This window comes from Panthera leo, chromosome D1 (assembly GCF_018350215.1).
Source record: "Panthera leo isolate Ple1 chromosome D1, P.leo_Ple1_pat1.1, whole genome shotgun sequence".
Classification (NCBI taxonomy): Eukaryota; Metazoa; Chordata; class Mammalia; order Carnivora; family Felidae; genus Panthera; species Panthera leo.
In genome coordinates this window covers 59,121,982-59,146,827 of record NC_056688.1, presented here as the reverse complement: position 1 = coordinate 59,146,827, position 24,846 = coordinate 59,121,982, and the positions used below count along the sequence as shown (strand labels likewise).

At 44.8% G+C, this 24,846-nt stretch overlaps 1 protein-coding gene across 5 annotated transcripts in view; it reads right to left on the bottom strand.

The window, feature by feature from the left end:
- CLPB (caseinolytic mitochondrial matrix peptidase chaperone subunit B) overlaps positions 1-24,846 on the bottom strand; it is a 143,337-nt gene that overhangs the window by 64,664 nt on the left and 53,827 nt on the right. For 3 of the 5 annotated variants that reach the window (XM_042904398.1, XM_042904394.1, XM_042904396.1), the window contains exons 5-6: positions 20,212-20,301; positions 5,883-6,011 (exon numbers count right to left, since the gene is read on the bottom strand). In XM_042904398.1, coding sequence (XP_042760332.1) covers positions 5,883-6,011; positions 20,212-20,301 — 219 coding nt within the window. The remainder of the gene's footprint in view (positions 1-5,882; positions 6,012-20,211; positions 20,302-24,846) is intronic. The other 2 variants (XM_042904395.1, XM_042904397.1) reach the window with 1 other exon arrangement.

The window sequence follows — 24,846 nt, the reverse complement described above, 5'->3', positions numbered from 1 at the left end:
TATTTCCCAGGTGCCTAGGGTAGGGCCTATGACAGGAGAGGTACTCAGTAAGTGTTTACAAAATGAATGAAAAGACTTGCCTAGGGGTTATATAGGATGCTGAAGCTCAATCGAAGGGGTCCGTGGGATCAGCTACTCCAACTTCTCTGTTTTACTGAGGAGAAGAAAGGATTTGCCTAAAGGAGAAAGGATTGGCTGGTGGCAGAGCCTGAATATCTGATCTTCAGCCCAGTGCTCATTCCCCTTCTCTGCACTGCTGGCAAGAATCAGAGGGTGAAGTTTCCAGAGGACAGCCTGAGGCAAAGCCGACTCCCTCAGCATCTGGTAGTACAGCCAGATGGGCAGACAGTGAAGTGGAACAAGAAATGGAACTCTAAGTTTCCAGCCCCAAAAACAAACTAACAGGCTGTTAAAGGGAAGATGTCAGCACTGGAAAGGCTCTTTGCCTTAGGCAGAGATGGTGGGGAATTTGACTCATTTGATGATGGCTGGTTAACACTGACGACTGAGCTGCACACTTGGAGAGAAGGACAAGGAAGAGCCATGAAAGTAGGTAAAAGAGGCTAAGGGAAGCCCCAGGGAAAGTGCTATTAGGTTTCATAAAGGCCAAGTGTTTCTGAGGGGATGAGCACTGAAAAGGCAGTGGTAGGTACTGTGACTACAAACGTAGCTGCAAAGAGGCTGCTCATATGTGAAGCTCCAAAAAACCAGATACATGCTGACACTAAGAACGAGTGGGCCAGGAAGCAAGAGTACCACATCTCCAAACAGAAAGTCTACAGTGGCTTAAGAGATGATCAGTGCATCTAGACATGTGCTAAACTATGTGCAGAGAGCACTGTGGCAAAGGAGGGAGGGGCAAATAAGACACAGTCCTTGTCCTCAATCTACCTCAATCTAGTAATGGGGACTGGACCCAAATCCCAGGGAGCAGGGAAGAGTTCAGAAGGGAGGTGGCATTCAAGATGGGGACCGACTGGCAGAAGACCTGCATGAGTAAAGGCACCAAGGTGGGAACACTGAAGCGACATTATTGTATAGCTGGATATTACGGTAGCAGTGGGGAAAAAAGTTAGGTGAGGTTCATGACTAGAACAACCAGGTTAAAAAGTTAGGATGAGTAGGGGCGCCTGGGTGGCTCAGTTGGTTGGGTGGCTGACTATGGCTCAAGTCATGATCTCACAGTCTCTGGGTTCGAGCCCTGCGTCGGGCTCTGTGCTGACAGCTCGTAGCCTGGAACCTGCTTCGGATTCTGTGCCTCCCTCTCTCTCTGCCCCCTCCCTGCTTGGTCTCTGTCTCTCTCTCTCTCAAAAATAATAAGCATTAAAAAAAAAAAAAGTTAGGATGGATAGGATTCTTTTTTTATTTTGTATTTATTTTTTAACAAGTAAGCACTGAGTATTTTTGAAGTAAGTAATACAAGACCATCTATAAAGTGCCTACTTTGTAGAGCCTACACATGCCCTAAGTCTGACAAAACCACAGACACCAGGTGGCATACTCCCATTTCCAGAAGAGGAAAGACAACCTCAGAGCAGTCAGGAGCTTGCCCAGGACCACACACTATTTGGTGGCAGGGCTGGCATTGAGATCCTGACTTCACAGTTCGTGTTCTTTCCTTGCAGCTTTCTTCAACTGGGTTTCTCCTCTGAACCACACATAGGAAATTATCTCAGTAATGATTTTCTCAATTCTCCCATGAATGGTGGTGGATAACTCGTACCATTTCAGCTGCCTGGGAGAGGAGTTATTCCCTGTGTACTGTGGATGCCTTAGAGCATTAGGGCTCAATTCTCTGGAGGAATCCTAGTTGAGAAAGGCTGCCATGACTGGAGGTATGTCTTAGGAAGATGGATTTGGCCATGGGATCACATCCCTCAGAGGAAATAGCTGCAAAAACCCTTAACTGCCCTAGAAATACTGGGATGAGTCAGCTCCAGGGGCTTGAGGGAGGCGGCTCCCTACCTTCCCCAATTATTCCTCATCCCAGTCATCCTGTCTCTCCCTCCCTGCGTCCCTCCAACCTTTTCTTGTACTTGGCAGTCAAGAGCAGAGGCAGAGCTTTCCTGTTCATAAGCCAACAATACAGGCAGAAGCAGCATGTTTACAGAATGAAAACCACAAAGATTTCCACTTTTGTATGGAGCTCAAGAATAGAGAATTGCTACCCATGAATTCAGAACTCAGTACCGTCCACGCAAAGCTGTCTGGCAAACTTTCATTATCCTTCCAGATAGGACTTAAGCACAACCCCTGCCCCCTCCTCCCAAGCTTTCTGTAACTGACTCCACCTCCCTGCTCACTAAGCAGAGGTAGGTATTTCCTCCTTTTGTTCCTAGAGCCCCTGTCCTCCAGCTCCCAGCCAGACACCCACCCAGCTGTCACTGCCTGTTTCCATATCTATCTCCTCTACCAGTCTGAGAGTCTCTCAGGGTCAGGGTCAATCTGCCTGATCCATCTTAGGATGCCCTGAAGTCCATGGCCTCAGAGATGACAACTACCTAGCCCACACTGACAATGCAGAGCTGAGATTTAAAACCAGGTCTGTCGGGGCGCCTGGGTGGCTCGGTCGGTTAAGCGTCCAACTTCAGCTCAGGTCATGATCTCACGGTCCGTGAGTTCAAGCCCTGTGTCGGGCTCTGTACTGACAGCTCGGAGCCTGGATCCTGTTTCAGATTCTGTGTCTCCCTCTCTCTCTGCCCCTCCCCTGTTCATGCTCTGTCTCTCTCTGTCTCAAAAATAAATAAACGTTAAAAAAAAACAAAAAAAGAAAAAAAAAAAACCAGGTCTGTCAGACTCCCAAGTTTGTGTTCTTTTCACTATGTTACAGGACCTCCTAAAGATGAAGACATAGCCCATGCTAAGCACCCAGCCCAACCCTGCAAGAGTTCAGAGGTGGTGCAATCAGAATGGACCAGAACATCAGAAGAAGCTTCCTGAGAAAGGGAGACCTTGAAGAGCCCAAGGGTCTAGATGAGAAGAGAGGGAACACAAGGGTGTTTTAAATAAGTTGTGGCAGAGACAGAATTAAGAAGCCTTTAGGCAGGAACAGAGGTTTAGCATGGGGAGGAAATAAGAAGGATTAGAACTGTCAGAGGAAAAGCCTGACTTCTCTATACAATCATGGTGCACCTTCCACATATCGTGGATTTTACAGACATTATCACTGGTCCTCACCTAACCCCTGTGGTACTTCCCAGGTATTATTTGACAGACAAGAAAGCAGGCCTAGAGAGTTAAGTTGACATGTCCAAGGCAATACAGCTAGTAGGTGAGGGAAGTGGGATTCAAACCAGGTTGGCCTGACTCTGAAGTCTGAGGTGTCCTTCCTCAGACACTTTCCTGAAGTGACCATGCCTCTAAAGGGGTCAGAGAACTTACCACATTAACAGACTGATGCTGCTGCCTGGACCACCTCCCAGCTCTCACATGGGGACCGCTGGCCAGAGGGCAAGAGCGGCTGCTTACTCTAGCTCTAACCCTCTACAATCTGGGGGCCCCAAATCCCTATGGATGAAGTAATTTCAAAGACAAGGGTTCTGTGTGGATCTCGTGAGCATAGGCTGCCCTGTGCCTATGCCTGCCTTGGATCTCACAGAGAGCCTCCCTCTAAGTTGCTGCAGCAAAGCCAGTGGCAAATACAGGCCCTGCTGCCTTCCCTGAAACCCTTTGGAAGAGGTCACCTAAGGTCAGAAGACTTTGGAAATGTGACTGGCAATAGCCTCTAGGACAAGGGAGCAGGATCTTGCCTCTCGGTTGGCTGGTCACACATACAGGCAGACCAACAGAGGTCAAGGGGGGGAGGGAGGTTAGAAGTTGGCAGGCCTGCAGGCCTTGAGTGACGGCCACTTGTTCAGGTTGGGAAAGGAGAAATAAGTGGGTTAATGGTTTTGGCCCTTGAGGCTGGGAGACTAGGGCAGGGGGTGTAACTAGATGCTGGGTAAAAAGGCAGGTGGGCCAACTGTAAAGTTGGGGGCTAAGGGCATCTGTTCCAAGTCAACAGGCAGGAACCATGCCCCTGGAACGGCTCAAAGGACCAGCCTTGGCCTGGAGGGGTAGGGTGGGGAGTGCTTCATAAAAGGCCCGTGCATCTTCATTTCAAAGGTGTTCGATCTGGAAGACTGGGGAGAGGGTGTCTCTTTAGAGTGAATTCCCTGTTTGTCTGGGGGCTGAGGGGAAGCAGGGAATGTAAACCACTGGACAATGGCTGGGAGTATTGATTGATTTTTAAGGCACGGCAGAGAGAAGCCCCATGGTGAATGCTCCAATTCTTAGCTACAAATGTCTTGCCTGAGATCTTTCCAAAGGACAAAGTGAGTAGCATCTTGCTTGAGACGTTTTCTAAGTCTCTGCTTCTGAGAGCAGTGAATTCTTGCTCTGAAAGCATCAGTCATCCCATCCGCAGACACCCCTGCACTGTCACCACACCCATGAGCAGTCCTATGCTTCACAGTGTTCATGTCCCAGGCCCAGGCACACTCTGCTGCCTAGGCTGGGGGGATGGGCCAGGCCTGGGTTCTAAGCCAGCATGGCTGTGGCTGACAGGAGGTGGCAGAGTTTGGGGATTACCGGAAATCCCTCCAGCCCAGCACATGACAAGGACTAGAATATGATCTGGGAATATTAGCTTGGGGAGGCAAAGGCTCTAGGACTGAAAGAATTTCTTTGAATACTGGATTTTGAAAAAGTGATTAGGTTGCAGAGGACAGTTGGCAGCAATTATAGATAAGAAAATAACAGTGTATTTTAAAAAAGATATTTCAACCAGTCAGAGAAGAACTAAAATGGAATGGACTCCTGGGGAAGAAGTAGGGTTCCCTCAGTCCCTGCCAGGATCCAAGAAAATGCCACCCTGTGAGCTCTTGGAGATTCCTGCCAGGAGGAGAGGGAGCAGGCAATCAGGGTGACCTAGAGGACTTCTGAGGCCCCTTCCTGAGCCCAGGCTCTATGAAGAATGACCACTGAGAAGGATCTTGGCCCAAGAGAGGGTCCCTAGGCTCTCAAGAAGTGGCAACAAGGGCATACACAGGCAGTCATGTGCCACACTCACTCAGAGGCCTGGCCATGTCACATCCTGGCAAGATGCTTCTTTCCCTACCCCAAGAAGAGGCCAGAGTGGGATAGGGGGAAGTGGGAGGGAAAGTGACAGCTTGGGAAGTATTTGGCAGGGTGGCAGGTAACTCTGTACCAGACCTAGACAGAATGAGTCCAGCCTGTCTGGGGATGGCATATACTGCCTTTCCAATTAAACCAATGCTCTCCAAAGGGAGGGTATTCAGTCCTGAACAAAGATTTATTGAGTTCTTACTTTATGCTAGGTACTGTACTAGGTACTAGGGACTAATTAGTCATGGTTCCTGCCTTTAGGAAGTTCAGAGTCAAGTTAGGGAGAAGGCCACCGAACACATTAAACTAATTCCAGATTGTGACAAGAGTAATTACAGGAAAGAACAGGGTGCCATGACCCAGAGTAATGGAAAGGGCCTAATTTAGACTGAGGTGGGGGGATGGGATCAAGAAGGATATCTTTGAGACCTGCACTGGTAGGGATTTGAAGGCCTCCTGTCTTGTTCCACTAGCCCTGCTCTGGAGGTCACAGAGGAGAAGAGAGGACACTTATGGGGAGAGTCACAATCAAAACTCGGAGTGTGTGCAGACAAGGAGATGCTGTGCGATACGACACACACATAGGAAAAGAACATGTTCCAGGCACAGAAGGGCAAATCACACATGCCCAGACCCACTCTCATGAAGTGCAGCCATCTTTGAGGCATTTCCAGCTCTGGAAGAATAACAGAGCTCTGGGGAAGCATTTTCAGAGCAGAGAGGTTGCCAGGTACTCTTTCCCTGCTAACCCCCACCCCCATCACCCACACGCTCACCTCCATCAAGCAGCTCCTTGACTGTGCGGTAGTCATCCGCAAGGACAGCGTAGTGCAGGGCTGTGCAGCCCTTGAAGCTGGCGCGGTTGTTCAGCCGGTTGTTGAAGTCATCCTCTCGGGTGACCAGGACTGGAGGGACAGCAACACAAACCCTTCCATTAGCAACAAATGCCATGAGCCACCAATCTCACCTTTTTCTTGGTTCTTTATTTTCCTCCCTCACTCATGTACCTGCTTACTAAACACATGATGTACCTACTAAGTGCTGGGCCATCTGTGCAGGGCAAGAGGTGGTAAAGCAAAACCAGTTAATTCCACAAATGTTTACTGACATTTATTATGTGTTAGGATTCATTTGGGTGCACAGAAAAGAGTCAGATATGATCCCTGACTCAATCCAATGAAGGAGGCAGACAACAAACAGATATTTACAGTGCTATCGGAGATAAGTGCTATGTTAGAGGTATAACAGGATGATATAGAAAGCAGAGGAGAGCTTAGCTCACTTTGCGCATGAAGAGAGTATCCCAAAAAATGAGAGTCTTGAAGGGTGAAGAGAAACTATCCAGGTGAATAAAGAAGGTTGGGGTAGGCTAATGGAGGAGTCAGGTGGGAGAAAGAGACTGTTCTGCTAATAACAGCCATACATCTCTCTAATCTGAAGATTTTTACAATTTAGTGAGTATTTAATAGTATTTTGGAAAGAACTTTTTTAAAAAGCCATTAAAAATTTGAAACCACAGAAAAATACAAAGTAGAAAAGGCATCAACAGTTCAGCAACTCAAGAAACTACATTTAATATTTTGGTATATATATATACATATATATATATATATATATATGTATATATATATATGTATTTATGTGTGTGTGTGTGTGTATGTGTGTGTCTTACATATAAATCGTACAAAGCACATATATATGTATCTCTCTATATATGTACATGCATATCGGTCCTATAATATTAGAGCTTACTATATTGCAGTTTTGTTATCTTTTTTTTTTTTTCACTTTTAATGATGTACTATGAACATTTTTTTTAAGGTAAGGAGGATAAGTATTTCGTGTGGTCAAAGAGCCAAAAACCCTTGGTTCGGTCCAGTGCTAATATTCATGACTCCCTCTAATTTGATAGGAAAGAATCTAAAACCAGTTCCATCACTTCTGCAGGACCCTCTGGGCTGGGTGACCACAGATGTCCCAGTGTACCCTGGATGGGTCTGGTTTATGCCTACTGTCCTGGACAGTCCCAGTTTGGACAATAAATTGTAAGGTTATCCCACCTCTGGGGCCCCACCTTGGGAAATGAGACCACTTAGAACAGTAAGTATCCTGCATAGAGGACAGGGTTTCTTTTTTGCCTCATGGAGAAATTATTGGAGCTACGGTCTATGTTCCCACCTGAGTTGAGTTTGTTGGGGGCAGAATTTGGGTCTACCTACCTGTACACCCTCTTCCCTAGCCCATAGGGCTTGCAAAGGTAGGCTCCTCTCAACTCTCATTGGATAAAGGGTATAATTTAGTCAACAGGTAACCTTGCCTAGGTAGTTAAAAGCACCATACCATTTCTAAATCATTCTTTTCCAAGTGGTCACGGAATGGAGTCTATGCAATTCCCCTCTTGTGAAACTAGACTTCCTATTTAAAAGTCCCCCAAACCAGAAGACTGTCACATCTCTTCCTAATACTAGTAGACTTCACTTACTGACCTTCTACTCTTGCCTGGAATGGTCACTTCACACAATCTATTTAATTCTTCTAACTAACTTCTGTAGTAGGTATTATAATTTCCATTTTACAGATGAGGAAACTGAGGTATAGAGGTCACATAGTCAATGAGTGGTTGAGTGAGGATTAAAACCCAGGTCTAATCCAAGTCCTCTTTCTTCTATTTTATTTTTTTAAGAGACAGAGAGAGCGAGCAAGAGCGAGTGCACACAAATGGGGGAGGAGCAGAGAGAGAATCCCAAGTAGGCTCCACGCTGTCAGTGCAGAGCCCGACGTGGGGCTTGAACTCATGAACTGAGAGATCACAACGTAAGCCGATCAGAGGCTTAACTGACTGAGCCACCAGCACCCCCAAGTCCTCTTTCTTTACATCATATCATGTTGTCACTTAATTTTGCAAATAAGGGAATCAGAGCCCAGAGCCCAGACATTTTGGTCTTAGCCTTGGTTCCCACTCCCTCTTCTTTCTCTGCTCAAATGAAGGTACAAGCACATTCTCCTTGGAACTTGCCTTAATAAAGATCGGTCTGAGGTTTGTAGCTAGCACCAGGATAAGCGAGCTTAGGTGGAAGCATTTCAAGTGTTTGGCTAGAATGAAGTTGGTGGAGTGTATAGTTGAAGAACAGACAGACTTTCTTGTAGTCTAGTCAATTAATGGTAGATCAGTTCTTCTGTACCACACAGAGGCACTCCAGACTGATGACCTCTCCCAACCCCTGAGTGTTATCTGACCTTTCCTGGAGCAAGAAGAACAGGAAGAAGGCCTCTGAATAGCTAACATACAAGTCCCACGTGCATCTGCATTTTCCCCATAGGTCGCCTTTAGGACCTAACTCAGAAATGACTAACTCTTAGTCACAAATAGTCTTATCAAATCATAGTAAGTGATCTTGTTTCCAGCCCACTGCAGATTAGGAGAAACAAACAAGAAGCCTGGGGAGGAGGCTTCAGAATCCAGCAGACTGATTAAAACCAAGGGCTGCCCAGGCAGGAAGGGAAAAGAACAGCACAATAAAAAGCTGAAAGAGGAAGTCACAGAATACAGCACCTCAAAAGCCCCTAAGGGTATCACTGAACTGCCACACAGGACATTAGCTGTTGAATATAATGATGAACCTGAGGAAAAGGGATAGTTGGCTCAAAAAAGCAGGAAGGATATAATCCATTTTACAAAGAAAACACATCACTTATTCAACAAACAACATTTACTGAGCATCAATGCATAGTAGTAGCTTCTGGAGACACTAATGAGTAAGACATGATTCTTGACTTTAAGAAATTAACAGTCTGATGCAAGAATCAGGAACAGACAAATTATAACACTGTTTTCTGAGGACAATGACAGAGGTATACACTGGATGTTTGCCATAAAAAGCAGATGAACTCAGGGAACACAGTTGGGGCTATTCGGTTCAGGGACAAATGTCAGCAGAGTACCAGCATCATAGTCTAGCTAATAAGGAATGTCTGTGAGGAAGACCCCTGCTCATCTCTGAGGTCTCATCTCTCACCATGCCCTTCCTAATGAGCTTTCTTGCCTCTGAACTTTTACAAATACTATTCCACTGCCTGGAACGCTTTTCCCTCTCCATGCCTTCAGCTGACTAACTCCAATTCATTTTAGGCCTCTGATTAGAAGTCACTTCCTCCAGTATTACTCTTCCTAAATTTGAGGCAGTTATTCCTCCTAAGGGCTTCCTTGGCACCTTAAGCATCTCCCAATTACAGTATTTATCATATTCTGTTGTAACCATCTGTGTACTTGACTATGTTCCCTACTAGACCAAATGCTCACTGAGGACAGGAAGTGTGACTGTCTTCAGAGCTGTATCCCCAGTGTCCAGTTTGGTGTCTGGACATAGGTACGCACTTCACAAATACTTGATGAATTAGTGAATAAATGCGTAATACATAAATAAGGTCCTAGTATTACCTTGTTTTAGAGCGTGGCTGTTAAATAAGTGAGCTCAGGAGCCAGACCCTGGTGTTTGGATCCCAGTTCTGAACTTACTGACTGTGTATCTTGGGTAACTTACCTAACCTCTCTGTGCCAAGTTTATCTGTAAATGGAAAGAGCAGTACCCTCTCATGGGATGTTTTAAGGATTAAACAAGACACTATGAGCAAAGGGGCTTGGAACAGTGCCTGGCATATAGTACCTCTCAGTAAATGTCAGCTATTATCCTTCCTGTCTGGTCTTGTGCTTCCAAAGTTCATTCTGTCTGTGAAAAGTGGTCCCATTTGGGGAATCCTGCATACACTTTTCCCTTCTGAAAGGCGCACTGCTGACTAAGAACCAGCTGTTTAATTTGGTTGTTAGTCAGCAGTACCCTGTTTGACAGACTCTTTCTCCCTTGTCCTTGTTAAAATCCTGTAGCACTAGTGTTCCACAGAATACTCTTTTGAAGTGAGTAGTGTACTACAATCTCTAGAGCATTTTCCTTTCCTTATTTATTTCAGAATAAGCCTGTGAGGTGTAAGTTTATTTTCTCATCTCACAGATGAGAACACTGAAGTTGAGAAGGGTGCTACAATCAGTTAGGACCCAGTGCAGGTCAGCTAGGCCCATTCTGTGCTCTTGCAGGAAGCTCTTTTCCTGACATCACCCAATTCGAGAAGCCTCTCCCAGAAGATCTTGCTGAAGCCCCCAGATCATATGATGTCATACTATTCTCTATCCAAAACAAGTAGCTAAAGGTGGAAAGGAGGTGTGGGGAGAGGTGCGGCACGTGCCCTCACATATTTACCCACTCTCATTGAGGAAGAGTAAGTAAATCCACGAAAGCTAAAGTGACTCATTCAAGACTGGCTCACCAGCTGCCCACCAAGGTGGTCTTTCGAGGCCCCTGTCTGAGCCAATTCTCAGCCAGCGAACTGACCCCTTCCTAAAAGAAGATATTTCCCAGCTTCTACCAGCCCAGGGAGAGATGAGCTCAGGCTCCTGCTTCTCCTCTAAGTCAGCCATTCCCGTCTCTTCACCCCTCTGACCACAGGGAGAATGATAACGCATCCCACTGTCATCCGTCTGCTCCCACCTCTGTCTTTTGATGTTGCAAAGTCTATACCTGGGTGGTGTGGCCAGTATGTGCCTGATGTGCACTCTGCAGGATTCCCTGGACTCAGCAGTGTCAAGGAGTCAGCAGAGGTGAAAGTAGCACCTGAAGCCCTTCATGTAGCCCTGGCCACTTGCCAGCACTGCTGAAATTACAAAAAAAAAAAAAAAAAAGCCACTGTCTCCCACAGTGAGAAAGTGATTTAAGGTAATGGGGTCATGCAGTCCTGACTTTAAGCTCTGCCACTACTAAGTTCTTCTATCTGTAAAATGGGTATGATAAGAAATCATTTGAGGAACACTATGTGTTTAAATATTATGACAATCAAATCTGGTACCAGGGTTTTTTTTTTTAAGACATCATCACCACAAATATTTACTAATGTTGCTCTCCCTTGGGTTAAGCACTGGGACACAGACATGAATCAGACATGGCACTTGTCCTCATTTGCAAAGTCTACGGGGGGAGACTTTGAAAAAAGGCATATGAGGCAAGATGGGTGGTCTCTGGTTAACAAAAGCTTTATTACCACTGCCTTGTACAGGGGAAAGGCAACCCTAGAAACGAGTGCCTCTCCCTCAGGCTCAGCCAGCCTCTACCTGCCACTCCAGAACTTGTGCCATCTAATGTCATGGAGTGTCTAGCGGTGCCTTTGCTTTTAAAGATGTGGGCATGTCTCCAGGAGAGTAAATGTCTGTGACTAATCTGACAAATGCGAGAACAACCCCGTACATTTGTGCAGCATTTTATAGTTTCGAGAGTACTTCAATGTGACTGTTTCCTCATTCCATGGCAACTTAGGACAGATGCCATCGCTCTACTCAACAGATTAGAAGACAGAGGTAAAAAAGCTGGGTGGCCTGCCCAACACACACTGCCAATTGGTGGTGGACCAGAACAAGATCTGGAGCCTGCCTGGCCTTATCCTTCATACTTCTCAATGCCCAGCTTCTGTCAGTGCCTGCAGGCTCAAGCCTCACATAATCCAGGGTTGTTCAACCTGGTTTGAAGCTCAGGATGTAGGTTAAATTTTTATCAGAGTCTTGGGGAAGAAGCCTTGGGCTCTTAGCTTCCCCCCCCTCAAGATATTCTATATCAGGGCACCTGGGTGGCTCGGTCGGTTGAGCATCTAACTTTGGCTCGGGTCATGATCTCATGGTCTGTGCATTCGAGGCCCACATCGGGCTCTGTGCTGACAGCTTGGAGCCTGAAGCCAGCTTCAGATTCTGTGTCTCCATCTCCCTGACCTTCCCCTGTTCAAGTGCTGTCTCTCTCTCTCTCTCAAAAATAAACATTAAAAAAAAAAAGATATTGTGCATCTTTTACCTCTTTAAATCCTCGCTATAACCTGAGAGACAGCACCTTGCCAGCATGGGCAGGCCGACCTCTCAACCCATGTGGACACTGTCAGCTCTGCTTCTTGTGTTTGTCTTCAGGCAGGGGATGGGGCAGGAGAGAGACCTCCTGTGCAGGGTCACCACGAGACTATCCCTGGGAAGCGCAAGGCCCTTCATTTTCTTCCACAGCCTGGAAAACCCTCCTTCCTCTCCAAATCCTACTTGTTCTTTAAAGCCCTGTTCAAGCTTCCTCTTCCAAGAAGTCCTTTCTTCCCAGCTCTGCTCTGGATGCCTGTCACGTTGATTAGGCATACCCATCTGACCAGTTAATCATTTATTGCCTAACAATACCCCTTGTAATACTTTCTTGTGTTAAAATTTCCCTCTGACCCCCAGTTAGATCATGGATAACAGTAACTAGTTCATAACATTTTCTGTATATATTTCATATAGCATCACCTCAGTATTTTACACATCTATAGCACTCAACATGAGAACCTTCAACCATCTGCCTGCCCATGAGCACACCAATACTGAGCTCCTCAAAAGAGTAAGTGCTATGAGAGTCATACATGCACAGGGTCTAATGGCAGCAAAGACGGGGCACAGGTCATGTAGCTTGGGGAGGAATCTCCCAGAAGAACGGTCTTGAGGATGAAGAGGATCTTGCCAGATGGAGAGAGGAAGAAGGGCATTCTAGGAAAGAAAGTATGTGCAAAGGCCAGGGCATGAAGTCTGCACTACCTGGCCCCTGGAAAAACTGAGTCTTTCAGTAAGCCTACAATGCTGCGGGCAGAGATGAGGTTGCCCAGGGAGGCAGAGACCTGACTCAGAGTATTTGGATTCTACCTTGAAAACTATGGGCATGCAATGCAATGATTTTTCTTAGGGGATTAAGCAGCATGGAGAACAGCAAGAACAAAAAAGATCAAGAGACAAGAGAACTGGATTCAAAAATGACTCTTTCACTAACTGAAGATGCATTTCAATCCCTCTGTGCCCCCAGATTCCCTATTTTCATTTTTTTTTTAAGTTTATTTATTTTTAGAGACAGAGAGTATGAATGTGAGCAGGGGAGGGGCAGAGAGTGAGGGACAGAGAGAATCCCAAGCAGGCTCCACACTGTCAGCACAAAGCCCAACATGGGGCTCGATCTCACGAACCACGAAATCATGACCTGAGCCAAAATCAAGTGTCGTACGCTTAACCAACCGAACCACCCAGGCACCCCCAGATTCCCTATTTTTAAAGTTGAAGAGTTTTTCTACACCAGTGGTTCTTAAACTTTAGTGGGAACAAAACCACCAGGGTAACTTGTAAAAAAAATGTTGATTCTTGGGGCACCTGGATGGCTCAGTTGGTTAAGCATCTGACTTTGGTTCAGGTTATGATCTCGCGGTTCATGGGTTTGAGCCTCGAGTCGGGTTCTGTGCTGACAGTTCAGAGCCGGGAGCCTGCTTCAGATTCTGTGTCTCCTCTCTCTGCCCTTCCCCGGCTCATGTTCTTTCTCTGTCTGTCTCTAAAATATAAATAAATGTTAAAAACAAATTTTTTTTTTTAAATGTTGATTCTTAGGCCCCCATCTCAGCAATTTTTAGTAGGCAGGGCCTGGGAATGTACAGTTTAAAAAAGCCCTTTGTGGGGCGCCTGGGTGGCGCAGTCGGTTAAGCGTCCGACTTCAGCCAGGTCACGATCTCGCGGTCCGTGAGTTCGAGCCCCGCGTCAGGCTCTGGGCTGATGGCTCGGAGCCTGGAGCCTGTTTCCGATTCTGTGTCTCCCTCTCTCTCTGCCCCTCCCCCATTCATGCTCTGTCTCTCTCTGTCCCAAAAATAAATAAAAAACGTTGAAAAAAAATTAAAAAAAAATAAATAAATAAAAAATAAAAAAGCCCTTTGTGTTGCTCCTCAGAGAAAACTCTAAGAAGCATCAAACTAGATGGTCTCTGAGGGTCCCTCCCACTCTAATGTTCTTGTGACAAACACAAGAAAGATACAAGGCTAGTCAAACCCATCCCACCTCCACCTGCTTCGTCCTGCTCCAGAGAAGCTAAGGATGTCTGGGCATCAGAGCACTCTTCCCAAGCCCTATGTTTAGAAACTTAGAGCAAAGCCCCCAGGACACCAAGCCTTGGGATGAGACCTCCAATATCTCACTTATACCTCCTTCTGCCCGCCTCCAGAATCCCAGTTGGAATTGGTCCTTTTACACCATATACTCTAGTCTATCTCCTCATTCATCCACCAAACATTTATTAAGTACTTTCCATGGGCTGGGCCATGGCCTGCAGAGCTTGTAAATGCTGCAAATAACACTGAAAGAAATCCATCTTTTATAAAATATCTCTGGCAGGAAAGAGTTCAGAATTTTGAGTTCAAGAGAACCAAATTCTGATCCTGCTGACTCTGGAAAATTACTTTGTCCCTCTGGACCTCAAATTCATCATTGGTAAAATGGGAACATAAATATCTATGAACTGGGTTACTGTGAAAATCAGAGATGATGTGGTATAGTAAGGGGCACAGGAAATGGTTGGCACCTAGGAAATGGCCATTTTCCTAGTCCTGGAGCTGTTAATATATCCATATTCCTATGACTTTCAGAGGCTTTTCCCACCTAGTCCTAGTTAATGTCTCAACTCCTCCCTTCCTGCTGGCAAGACTCCCCATAAGAGGACCCTGGTGATCCTACCATGAATCCTTAGCAGGCAGTATTGTGCAGAGGTCAATAATGACTGAGGAGACTGGGGAGCAAAACTCACTGTATAACTTTGATCAAAATACTTAACATCTCTCAGAATCTGTCTCCTCATCTGTAAAACAGATATCACCACCTACCTTGCAAGATTCAATGGCAAGCCCAATTAAAACACAGATGAAGGATCTGAGTGGATATATATACAAGTGGCCATGAGGCACATGAAAAGATGATCAACATCATTAGCCATCAAGGAAATGCAAATCAAAACCACAAGATACAACTTCACATCCATCAGGATGGCCAAAGTAAAAAAGGCAGTAACAAGAGCTGCTGAGGATGCAGAAAAACTGGACCCTTCATACCCGGCTGGTGGGAATGTAAGATGGTGCAGCCTCTTTGGAAAACAGTCTAGCAGTTCTGCAAACAGTTAAACATAGAGTTATCCTATGACCAAGCAATTCTACTGCTAGGTATAAAGCCAAGAAAACTGAAAACATTATGTTCACACAAAAACGTGTACACAAATATTCACAGTAGTATTATTCATAGTAGCCAAAAGGAGAAACAACCCAAATGTCCCTCAACTGATAAATGGAGAAATGAAATGTGGTCCATTCATTAATGGACCATTCAGCTATGGAAAAGGAATGCAGCACTGACACATCCCACAACACGGACGAACCTTGAAAACATGCTAAGTGAAAGAAGTCAGTCCAAAAGATCACATATTGTATGACTCCATGTATATGAAATGTCCAGAATATGCAAAGCTATAGAAACAAAGTAGATTAGTGGCTGTCTAAAGTTAGGAGGAGTTGAGAGGAAATGGGGAATGGAATTTCTTTTTATGGAGTGATGGAAATGTTCTAAAACTTGACTGCGGTGATGAATGCACAACTCTTGTGCATATATTATAAGCCACTGACTTACACACTGACTTTATATATTTATATATGTATGTATTTTAGAAAGAGAGCTTGTGGGGGCACCTGGGTGGCTCAGTCGGTTAAGCGTCTGCCTTCGGCTCAGGTCATGATCTCACGGTTTGTGGGTTTGAGCCCTGGGCTCTGTGCTGACAGCTTGGGAGCCTGGAGCCTGCTTTGGATTCTCTGTCTCCTCTCTCTTCCCCTCCCCCACTAGTACTCTGTCTCTCTCTGCCTCTCAAAAATAAATAAATGTAAAACTTAAAAAAAAAAAAAAGACAGCATGTGTACAAGTGGGGGGAGTGGGTAGGAAGGAGAAGGGGAAAAAAAGATAGAGGGAGAGAGAGGGACAGAGAGAGACAGAGAAAGAGAGAGAGAGGGATTCTCAAGCAGGCTCTACACCCAGCGCAAAGCCTGACGTAGGGCTTGATCCCATGACCCTGGGATCATGACCTGAGCCAAAATCAAGAGTTCCAACGCTCAATCCAATGAACCACCCAGGCATCCCTGACTTACACATTTTAAATGACCGAACTGTACAGGATGTGAATTAAATCTCAACAAAGCTGTTATATTTTTAAAAAGTGTATGTAAGGAGGTGAGCACACTGCCTGACATACAATAGATAGTCAATAATGTTAATACATTTATTATTGTGCCCTTTCCTCTTCCTGATGCCACTCCAACTCTGACGAGAATCACCTCTCAGATTAACACTGTACAATGTGTCAGGCTCATTGCAAGAGCCCATTTCATACTCAGTAGAGGGTCACAGGTGAGTCCTGATGCCTAATACCCTAGGACTTAGAGTCTTTCTCCAATACTCAAATAAATATATAATTCTTGGTGAAATAAGAAAAAAAATGGCCTCCATTTATTGAGCACTTACTATATGCCAGGTATTGTGCTAGGAACTTTACAACTATTTTCCTCCCAAGAATCATTAGGCTGTTATTATTATTATTCCTAGTTAATTAATGAAGAAACCATGACTTACAGGGTTGTATAAATTGTTTCAGATCACAATGATATTTAATAATTGAGCTGCTCTGTTTAACTCCAAGGCTTGTACTCTTTTCTCTATGTGATTACATGACATCATTATTCCTTTTATCTATATGTTACTCATCCTTTATGATTTAAGCAGCCTGATCTTCACCGATCTCCTTTCCCTCTGTGCATTTGAGTAATGTCTAGTCTGTATCAAATTAGTTACCATTCTCTTTTTAGTCTTAAATGTTCTCAGTTGCCTCTTATGTATATTCTTGAACATGGCAGGTGCTCAATAAATACTTCCTTAGTGAGTGGATGTTGGAGTTTGTCTCCCCAAGCAGAAAACAGGTTTTTGAAGGAACAGATACTGTGTCTTACACATCTTTTTATCCTTCATACAAAGAAGGCACCCGTGGTCTCTAGGTTGACCTATAGGTGGAATACCAAACCCCACTTGAAAATGGTCTCACAGACACCATGTTTTCTGCCCATGGACCGGAAAATTTCTGCTTAAGAACAGGACTCTGCTTATCTCATTATTACCTTCTACTAGGAGCTCAGAAAAGGTTTGAAGAATTAAAGGTAATACTGGGTCCGCACTTACTCTACTGAGGGCACATCAAGGGCAGCCTTCCCCCAAGGACCCCAAACTCATCTTCTCTCACCCCCATGAAAGGGAAGGGGGAGAACAGGAAGGTTGGCCTAGAACTTCAAGAAGACAGGTTGTTGACCCTGCCTGTGGTGCTAGGCAGTGTGGCATCCTCTCTGGGCCAAGACCCCTTCTTTGAACATAGACCTAGGTCAAGCTTTCCAGAGCCCACATGTCACCTTCATACCATCATATTCAAAGAGTGGGGCAAACTCTTAAGAATGTGTTACTCTGCTGTCTGTAGACACGTTGGCACTGTGTTTGACCCTCCTCTTCTTCCCATCTCATCTAACTCTCACAGCAGTAACATCTCACAGCCATCTAGAGTCCCTCTGAGGTGGCCAATCATTACTCTGAGCTTAAACCTCCCCCACTGCCCCTGCTTTGCCCCCATCCCAACTAAAGCAGAATTCTTTCAGCTCCAGGGATCCTCCGGGTAGGGCTGGCAACAAGAGGAAGAGCCTGCCCTCTCTGCCTTTCAGCCAGTTATGCTACTTGGTTGGCCAAACCTGGTCCCTCTGTGCTCCCCATCTCTATACCTGCTTGCCTCTTCTCTGCCTTTTCTTCAAAATGTTAAAAACTTGCAATAAAAACAAATACAAAATGCTGTAATTAATAGCCAATTCCAAGCCAACCCAGCATCTCTACTAATAAACCTCAACACTTGCAAAAAGAACAATAAATTCTGCCTCTCTCTGGTTCTGAGGTGGTCTCTTTTATATCCAGTCCGTGTGTGTGTATGTATGTGGGTAAGTGTGTCTACATATATATTTATTTTCCTTTATTTCCCATCCAGGGAGGGGCAGAATAATGAACTGCGTGCGTCAGGGAAGATGAATCTGAGATACTAGGGAGCAGTGCAGTAAAAAGATTAAAGTGTTATTATTGTTGTTTTTTTTTCCCCCATGGTCCATTGTGACAGCTCGACCGTCATCTGTAAAAAATGTCTCAGCGAGAGATAATCATCGGAAACTCAATAAAGCGTCAGGGGGAGCCTCAGCCCCCATCAATCACTGGGTGCCTGGAAAATTTCAGCCCTCTGTCTCCCTTCCTGCTATCCATATAAATGTCTCTAATATATTTTGTGTGGTGTGTGGGACCCATCCCTGATTTGGAACTTTTGATGAAAAAATATTTATACACAAAATATGTAAATCAGTTAAAAATCACAAGACTAGTCCTTTGCCACCTCATCCCACTTTTCTTTTATTTTTATAAATGTATCAAATTTATTCTTTTTAACAAAACATGTCAACTCGTCTATCTCCCTCTCCTAGTCAAACATATATAAATATGGCTAAAAGGAGGGGAACAATTAACCTAACTGGATGATACACTTCATCTTGAAGTTGGCTAACAGGCGTGATGGATTCACAGTGCACTGTCCATCCTGGTGACTCTGTAGTGGCTGGCACTGCTGAGAAATGAGATGTAGAACCGCTGGCCCTGGAGGAGTGACAAGGCTGTGACATTGATGAGGAAGAGGCAGGGACATTATTAAAAATAATAACTTGCCCAAATAGCTTTTGGCCTGGCAGATTCCCAAGCCTTCCAAGACTCTGGACCAGCAGAGGTTCTGGGCTAAGTGTGGGACACCTAGAGGCTGCTCTGGTGGCCGGGTTCTGTGTAAGAGCAGGAGACAGTTCCGCTGGCATTTGGCTGCATCTCTCTGCCTCAGTTTCCTTTAGTGCCTACATCACAGGGCTGCTACGGGCACACAGCATCAGTGTTACCTGCTGCTGCAGCCACCTCATCACCATTGTCTTATGGTGGCCCCAGTCTACTAATGCCACATCTTTCCCGTTCACTACTCTTCAAAATAAACCTGCTGTATGGCTGCTTCACCTGGACAAGTTCACTTAACAGCCTGAAACACATTTTTCTTTTCCTCACTGTTGTGGATATAATACACCCCCTCACACCCAACCGCACCCACCTTCAGGCCCTCCATAAAACCTTCTTATACTTTGGGGCTCAGATACCATTTTATTTCCTTGACTGCTTCAACCAGAGATTCTCTTCTTTGAGCTCTGATAGTCCTTATTATCTGCACCTCTGACTGGACACTTGTCAAAGACTGTCTTGGTCCAGTCTTCAATCTTTATTATTACTATTTACTTTTCTTGCTAGTATCTCACACATTTGCACAATGCCTTGTATCTTCTCAAGTGCTTTCATAAGTACTTCAATTTGATCTTTATAATAAACCAATAGTTTAATCTTTTCTATAGATGAAAAAAATCAAGGCTCAGAGAAATAAAGAGAAATGCCCAAAGTCACACAGTTAGGTGATGACCAGGCCACTCCTCAGACTCTAAATGTTTGGCTCTTTACAGACAACAGTTTGCTACCACTGAATAGCATTTGGAAGCCCATGTCAAAGATTCTGAATGAAGTTCCATAAAAGTATGGTGAGGATAATGATGATGATATAAAAATAGCAATTTACATTTGTGGAATTCCTTCTATGTTCTAGGTTTTAGGCTAGGGATAAATATACTATCTCTAACTCTTCTGGTAACCTTTATTTTACAAATAAGGAGACAGAGCCTCAGAGAGGTACAAAAAAATACTGCAGGTGTCATAGCTATTAAGTGTTCTGTACTTATGGCATTAGCCCACAACCCCACTAGGAGTGAAGCTTAAAGTGGCAAATAGGGTCTCTTCCAGGGAGAAAGTCCAGACGAGTTTTTAAAAGCAGTACAAGCCCAAGGCCAGAACTAACATCTGTAGACTTAAATCATGCTACTCAAAGACTGGGGACCTCTCTTATGCCCTTGGGAGGCTTATTCTTCCATCTAAATTTGTGCTTTCCAAGGGGATAGAGGGGCTGGGCACACAGTGGGTGCTGGGTGATTAACTTATACTGAATAGATGAGCTAAGATGAGACGACTCCCTGGCACGTCCTGGGGAGGGGGAGAAATGTTATAGAGAGTCATTCCATTACCGCCAGTGGGAACTCCTAGCCATCTCCTGAACTCCAGGGCACTTGTCCACTGGTTTGTGATGCGCCAGCTTGCACCGTCCTGTCCCCCATCTGAAGACACAGAGATGGGGAGGTCAGCTGGAGCAGGCCAGGGCCTACAGCCCCTGGAGCTGTGGGAAGGGGACCACCCAGGCTATTGGGGTTAGCCTTGGGAGGTACGGCCTACTCCCCAGAAGGGTCCTATGCCAACCCAGCTTCTGCACGACTCATCTTTATTCAGCCACCACTTGGAGCTGAGAAGAGAAGCTGATTTATATCCTATTCTGGTCATGTTTCTGCCGTGTTTTATTGTTTTAATTGTACATATGAGAGGCGCTCAGAGTGCTCGCTTGCATTTCTGACAGCCCCAGACACCCAATGTTTATAACAGTTACTTACAAGCAGCCTGCGGCATCCCTGGCTGGGCGACTTGTTTACTGTTATCGTTAATTTATTGCCTCCTCCACCTGAGGATTGGGACCCACCACCCATCGGCCAGCCACAAGTGGAACTCTCCTGGAGTGAGCATGGGTGGGGAGCAAGGCACTGAATGGAATGTGGTCAAGATCAGGGAATGAGTTGGTAGAGAAGCAGCAGTGATCTCCACGTTCTCCTCCACATCTGTCCCTTCTATGTGCCTTTGTTTAAGCTGTGTCCCTGCTTAGAATATCCTTTCTTTTTTCCTTTCCTTTCCACCCTCCAAAGCCCAGCTCAAATCCTACTTCTAAGTACATTATCTGCTCTGATGGTGAGCCTGTAGTTTCTAGAATCTTAGAAATCACATGGCTGACAGGGGCCTTGGAGGCCATGTTGTCCAATGACCCAGGGCAAGAATCCTCTATACAGAATCCCTGATGGGCAGACACCCAAGCCTCTGTCAATGCCCCTTGAGTGATGAGTTGCTCAGTACCTCCAAGGAAGGTTTGCATGGAGTCAAAACCCACTACAGTAGAGAAATTCTTCATCAAATGACATTATCCTTTACACTATGCTTTACTTATCTCTAGTCATCCTAATAGCCCTGTAGATGAGTACTGTTATCCCTATGTTAGAGAGGAGACAACTGAAATTCAAGAACCTTAAGTCACTTGCTTAAGACCATACAGCTTGTAAGTTACAGAACTTAGACGAATAGAGCTTAGATAACTGCCTGGCACCAAAGTCTGATCTTTCTCCAGGACACCATTATGCCTCTGAAGATGCCACTCTTGAGGGCTAACGACAATGGACAGAACAGTCAGGCCAGCAGGGTTTCTATGCCACGCACTCCTGTATCACTTGCACTAGCAGACCTGCCCTCTGCCCAGAAACACCAACTCTGACAAAGGTGGGAGATACTGTAATGTGCCTGACTGAGCAGGCTTCTTGCCAAGGAGCAATGGTCATATGTAAAACAGGAGAAGGGTTTCACTAGGAATGGGGCAACCAATAATAAAGTCTCAGAAAGGAGGTCACAGAAGTTTCTTTCCTTTCTAGACTGTGCCTGTGCTGAGCAGGCAGAACAGAGATAACAAGGGCACTTCTCTGATACCTTTGGTCCCCTTGTTTGGATCCTCTCTCCTCCTCACACCTTGTCCCCTCACCTCTTACCTTAACTCTTTTCCTTGGGCAATTTTAGTCACATCCACTGTAGTCCCTACCAAGTAAATGCAGGGGGTTCCTACATCCCTATCTCCTGACTTCTCCTTTGAGCTCCAGACCCATACATCCAACTGTTCACCCAAATCAGAAATTGGGATGTCACCATGGATACCTCCTTTTCCACCAATTTCCACATTTGGCTAAGAACTCAACCTCATAGTATGTTGTTCGTATCTACTTTCTCCATTCCCAAAGATCACTTTTAAGAATCCCTAGAAATTATAAGTGCATTTTGGGGGAGACAAACATAGCTTCTCATCCAATTCTCAAAGGGGCCTATCATCCCCTAAAGGTCAAGAGCCATTGCTGATCACTCCCCTCCAACTTCATCCTCCACCCCATCAGAATGATCCATCTAAAATGCAAACGTAAACTGAGCATCTCCTTGCTTAAAATCCTTTAATGGCCTCCAGAAAACAGTGTGAGCACCCTAGGACTGTCCTACAATGTTCTTCTCATGTGGAACCCTGCTTCCCTCTCTAGTCTTACTTCTTGCTATTTTCTCAGCACTGTGGCAGATGAGTCCACCTGCTATCACCCACCCACCCCATGTCTCTGCATGTGTTGTTCCTTCTGCCTGGAAGATCCATCCCTCTTAGTCTGCCCGTCAATCTCCCACTCATACTTAAGACCCAATTCAAAACTTCCTAGATAGCCTGCCCTTAGGTAGAACTCATCATTGCCTTTATCAGTGCTATCTATATTCTTTGTACATCTACCTTTGCATTTATCACCCTGTACTGTGGTGTCTTGTTCATAGGTCTGTCTTCTCACTTGACTGGGAGCACTGTTGACTGGCTAGACCATGTATATTCATTTCTACATTCCCAGCATCTGGCAGAGTGCCTGACACTCAGTAAATGCTACTGAATTATAAAGAAATAAAACTAGGGGCGCCTGGGTGGCGCAGTCGGTTGGGCGTCCGACTTCAGCCAGGTCACGATCTCGCGGTCCGTGAGTTCGAGCCCCGCGTCAGGCTCTGGGCTGATGGCTCAGAGCCTGGAGCCTGTTTCCGATTCTGTGTCTCCCTCTCTCTCTGCCCCTCCCCCGTTCATGCTCTGTCTCTCTCTGTCCCAAAAATAAATAAATGTTGAAAGAAATAAAACTAATAAGCAATTACAACTGTAGAGCACTTTACAATTCACACGTCATATACTTTATCTCTTGATGTTCACGATACTGATAAGGCAGAAAAATGATCTATTACTGGGATTTGGGGAGATCCTTCCAAGGTCACAAACTACAACTCACCTTTCAGTACTGAGCACAGTATAAGACCCACAGAAATTCTACTAGAAATTTAGTAAATTTGATGGACTTAGCATGGCCTCTGCTCCAAAGGTGAAGGACCGTCCAACTGAGCCTTTGACTTTCCTCTGGATTTGCTTGGACACACTCTGGGCAAGGGGCTCACATCTCGTATTCTATTCTAGCTTCCTCACACATCCCATAAGTCAGGTAACCTCCTGTGAAAAAGTATGTCCAATCCAAAGGAAAGAGAACCACAAGATTCTTTTGTTTCTGTCTACTTCATCAATGAGAATGACCCAGAATTGGATACAGTAGGCAATAAATAGTGGTTGAATAGATGAAAGAATGAGATATCTTTAAATGAAAAAAAGAAAGGAAATCTGGTTAAGAAGGAGATAAAGTCTTGGTAAGGAGAGAGGAGAGTCCTGGGATGATTCTAAAGGACCGTCACTTTTTAGGACTTAGCATACATGAAGTTGGAGGGGAGACCACATTCAAACTGATATGTCAGGGAAAATCAGATAAGCTGCCAGAAAACTGTGGCAGGCAATGATGCAGTCTGGAATTTAACAACAACAACAAAACAAGTGCAAAGACAGGCATATCCTGCAAGCTACAAGATTGAGTTCATCAATGATTCTGACAAAATTCTAGTATTTTTTTTTTAATGGTTCTTTAACACTTAGGTAATTACTGGGTATCAGTATGGGTTCTCTATGGACAACACAAGGCCATGCCAGAATAATTTAGTATCTTTTGGGGAAAGGGTTACTGGGCAAAAAAAAAAAAAATATGGCAAATGCTAAACACATTTTTATTTTCACAAGAAATCTAAGAAAATCTCTTAAAATTCTGTGGACAACAGGACAAATGGAGGCTAGAGATAAATGAAGTTTGGTGGATTCAGTTGTGAATGTTGAATAATGCTTCCAAATTGTCCTGATTATGAGGTCCAAGGCTCTGTACTGAATGGAATCCTTATGAACATTTAAACCAAAGACTAGCACATAAAGTACATGATAGCAGGGATCTTGTCTGTCTAATTCACCAATGCCTAGAACAGCGCCTGTTAAATAGGAATGTCATATGAATCCATAAAGCCTACACACCAAATTTGCAGATCATACAAAATGAGATACTTAACATTTTAATCTTTATTTCATAAGGAATATAATAGCCTTCTCCAATATTTTTGTTGTCTATCTACCTACCTATACAGAATGCAGTATGGCTAGTATGAGAGCTAAAAATTCAGAGGAGGCAGGCAGGCAGCGGAAAGAAAGAAAGAAAGAAAGAAAGAAAGAAAGAAAGAAAGAAAGAAAGAAAGAAAGAAAGAAAGGAAGGAAGGAAGAAAGAAAATATCTACAACAGGGTTAGCACACTACAGTCTATGGGCCAAATCCAGCCTACTCCCTATTTTGTAAATCAAGTTTTACTGGTTCATATCCATGCACATTTATTTGTGTATTGTCTGTAACTGCTTCTGCACTATAGTGGCCAAGCTGAGTAATCAAAACTGAGGCCCACAAAGCTTAAAAGCCACTATACAGCTCTTTCTAGGAAAAGTATACTGACTATGGATCTAGAATAGAATGTTGGATATGAGCATCAATCTGGAGATAACAAAGACATAAAAGAATGCAGGGGTTGGGGACTGGCGTGAAAGTAAAGGTTAGACTACACGGCTTCACAGCTCTGAGATTCTGTGAAATCAAAAATAATGAC